The sequence below is a fragment of the Carlito syrichta genome, unplaced genomic scaffold (genome assembly GCF_000164805.1).
Source record: "Carlito syrichta isolate Samal-C Ts95f unplaced genomic scaffold, Tarsius_syrichta-2.0.1 Scaffold310501, whole genome shotgun sequence".
Taxonomy (NCBI): Eukaryota; Metazoa; Chordata; class Mammalia; order Primates; family Tarsiidae; genus Carlito; species Carlito syrichta.
In genome coordinates, this window is record NW_007254597.1 from 220,462 (window position 1) to 224,195 (window position 3,734).

Here is a 3,734-nt window from a genome sequence, read left to right on the forward strand (position 1 = left end):
TTTTTTTTTTTTTTATTTTAGAGATGAGGTCTTGCCAAGTTGCCCAGGCAGGTCTTGAACCTGCGGGCTCAGGCAATTCACTCACCTCAGCCTCCCAAAGCGCGGGATTACAGGCTGAGCCACCAAGCCCAGCAAACCCATAAATTCTTTTTTTTTGAGTTGGAGTCTCACTCTGTCGCCCAGACTGGAATTCAGTGGCCGGCAGCCTCGATCTGCTGGGCTCCGGCGATCCTTCCGCCTCAGCCTTCCGAGTAGCTGAACTACAGGCGCGCGCTACCACGCCCGGCTGCTTTTTTGATTTATTGTAGAGATGAGGTCTTGCTGCCCAGGCGGGTCTCGAACCCGCGGGCTCAGGCAATCCACTCACCTCAGCCTCCCAAAGGCGCGGGATTACAGGCTGAGCCACCGAGCCCGGCTCCATAAATTCTTAACAGCCTCTGTTGGGGTGGTAGAGGATGTTTCCTGACCAGTTGACTTAACGTGCCTTTTTGGTACCTACAGCTTTTATATGCGGTCACCTCTTTGTTTCCTAGAAGTTGCTTTTTATATGCTTTAAATCACTTTATCTGCATATGTGAGTGGTTGAGAAGTGTGGAAAGCTGGTGAGAAACAACTCCTTACCCAGGCATCCCAGGAGAGAGGGAGGAGATGCAGAGATCTGGAGTGCAGGGTACTCTGAGGATGAGGGTGGGAGCACACGCCCTGGGGATTCCCAGGAAGTGTTCCCAACTCCAAAACAACTCCCAACTATGAAGTAACCTGGGACCAGATTGGACAACAAAACTGATGCCAGTTGGGGTGTGGTGCAAAACCTGTGGATTCTTTGACTTGTTTCTAAAATGAATTCTATAGCAGCCAGCAGAGTTTTAAAACAAAGTTTATTAGCAAAAAAAAGACAAGGAAAAAGGAAGACTCATGGCAGAAAGACATGCAGTGGGCAAGTGTTTCAAAGAAGGAAAATCCCCAACTCTTAGTGGTTTTAAAGAACAACATTTATTATCTCACAGTTTTTATGGGTTAGGATTCTGGACCTGGCTTAGATGGGTCTTCTGCTTCCTGGTGTCTTCCACAGCTGCCATCAAGGTGTTGGCCAAATCTTTGGTCTTATCTGAAGGTGTGACTGAGGAAGGATGAGCTTCTAAATTCATTCAGTGGTTGTTGGCAGGATCCAGCTCTTTGCAAGTTGTCACACTGAGGGCCTAAGTTACTCACTGACTACTGCTCCTAGCCGGCCCCCAGTTTTTTGCCACATGGGTCCATCCAATAACAGCAGCTTTTTCATCAAAGCATGTGAACCAAGAAGGAAATACAGAGAGTTGGCCAGCAAGATAGAAGTTATAGTCTTTTAAAAATTAACTGTGGACTTCCAGTCCAGGTCCTCCTCGAGGTGATCACCAACGTGCAGCTCGCCATCTTTGAGAACATGCTGGGTGTGTCACTCTTCCTGTTCGTTGTCCTCTACCACTACATGGCCATCAACATCCCCAAGAAGCCGGAGTGAAGGCGGCGCAGCCCACAGGGCTCCAGGACACAGTCTGAGGCAAGATGGAGGTTGCGAGGGGCCCTCACACTTCGCCTCGTCCCTCCTGCCCATCACCACACACAAAGAAGCTGCACCTGGATTTTCCAAACAACTTTTATTTCCTCAAACTCTTCCCTGACCCCATGGAGCAAGAAGCTGCCACTGAGTAGGGCCCAGCAGAGGGGCTGCTTGCTTTTCATTCCCTCCTCCCCCATATAAAAATATACTCTTCAAAAAAGAAAATTAACTGTGAAAGTGACATCCCATCACTTTTGCTGTATTCTACTTGTTAGAAACAATCCATGAGTTCCAGTTACTTGGAAGGGAGAGACAGAAGGATTGCCTGAGTCCAGCAGGTCGAGGCTGCGGTGGCTGTGAGCATGCCACTGCATTCCAGCCTGGGTGACAGAGTAAGACTCCAACTCAAAAATAAAAGAAGACTGCCTGCCACATCAGACACAACTGTTGCAAACACAGTGCTGATTCATGAGTACGTAGGAATCACACGAACAGAAGCAAGAAAGTGGATGCTTGGCTCTATTGGGAAATGATTTGCTGCTATAGAAGAATCTGTCACATTCATGTTGAGAGGTAGGATTTGACAAGTTAACGTCTCTTTTTTAAGCCTAATCATTTTGCCATTGAAGTCATCTCTGTACTCTGAAGCAGCATTTATCTTCGATGTTGCCACCAGCAAAACCAGCAAGCCATTACAGCATTTGAACACAGTTGTCTTTTGTAAGGCAAGAAATATGGAGAAACACTTCTCTGGGACCTGAACAATGCTAATTATGCGAACAGATGTTTAGGGTTAGGAGGTGCACTGGGCCAGTGCTGAGTGACAGAGGATGACGAAGATACTCTTATATCTTTATATATTTATATATATAGTGTGTGGGTGTGTGTGCATGTGTGTGTGAGAGACAGAAATAGGCAGGGAGAGACAGAGACAGATGGGGGATGGGGAGAAAGAGTCCGAGAAAAAGAGAGAGAGAGAGGCACAGAGAGAACATAATATTATATGTGGGACCCTCTATCATGAACACATAGAACAGCAGTCCTTTTTGATTGGAACTGGTGGCAGAACTGTGTTTAAGGTACCTGGAGTCTGGACTTGGTGGCTCAGCCTGTAATCCCAGCACTTTGGGAGGCCAAGGCAAGTGGATTGCCTGAGTCTGCGGGTTAGAGATCAGCCCAGGCAAATTGGACTTGGCAAGACCTCGTCTCTACAATACATCAAAAATTAGCCAGGCGTGGTAGAGTGTGTCTGTAGTTCTGGCTACTTGGAAGGCTAGGCAGAAGGATCCCCTGAGCCCGGCAGGTCAAGGTTGCAGTGACTGGGAGTGTGCCACTGCACAGAAAAGCAGCAAGAAAAAAAGAATTTTCAAAAAAAAATTTTCAGCATTTAAGTACAAACATTGTTGACATTTTGATCTGTATTTCTCTATATATTTTCTTCCAGGTGTGATTTTCATTTTTTGTTTAACAGAGTTGTGACTATTTTTACAAGTATAATTTTGTATTCAGTTGTTTTCACTTGGTATTAAAACATGAGGCGCATTTTCATGTTACTATGAACTATTTATTCATAAATATATATATATATTTTTAGTTGGAATCTCACTCCATTGCCTAGACTGGAGTGCAGTGGCCACTCCCAGCCACCGCAGCCTCGGCCTGCTGGACTCCGGTGATCCTTCCACTTCAGCCTTCCAAGTAGCTGGAACTACAGGCGTGCACTACCACACATGGCTAATTTTTGATTTATTGTAGAGATGAGTCTCGCCAAGTTGTCCAGGCAGGTCTCGAACCCGCAGGCTCAGGCAATCCACTCACCTCAGCCTCCCAAAGCGCGGGATTACAGGCTGAGCCACCGAGCCCAGCTCATAAATATTATTTTTAAAAAGTCCATGCTCTGTTTTCTACCTTACTCTGCTTTCCGGGTAAAGACAGTAAGTCAAATATTGCTCAGAAACATTTCTTTTGTTAGTCCAAATTTCAGCCTGGCTCAATTTCAGATTCTTCAGAATCTAAAAATAGCCTCTTTCTCTCTCTCTGTCTTGATAGAGGATTAACTATTTTTGGTGTTTGGAGATTCAGGAATTTTATGGGCTTGGAGGAAGAGGAAAGGGTATAACATGGCAGTTCATCACTTGAATTGAAAGCCAGGTCTCAAACTTTGAATTGAGGGGAGTCTCAGAAAGAGGACCAC

The 3,734-nt window shown here is 45.9% G+C and overlaps 1 protein-coding gene across 1 annotated transcript in view; it reads left to right on the forward strand.

Moving 5' to 3' along the window:
• Nucleotides 1-1,501, forward strand: part of LOC110596568 (dolichyl-diphosphooligosaccharide--protein glycosyltransferase subunit 4-like) — a 2,996-nt gene extending 1,495 nt beyond the window's left edge. The window contains exon 2 of the mRNA XM_021717720.1: nucleotides 1,371-1,501. Coding sequence (XP_021573395.1) covers nucleotides 1,371-1,501 — 131 coding nt within the window. The remainder of the gene's footprint in view (nucleotides 1-1,370) is intronic.
• The last annotated feature ends 2,233 nt before the right edge of the window (nucleotides 1,502-3,734 follow it).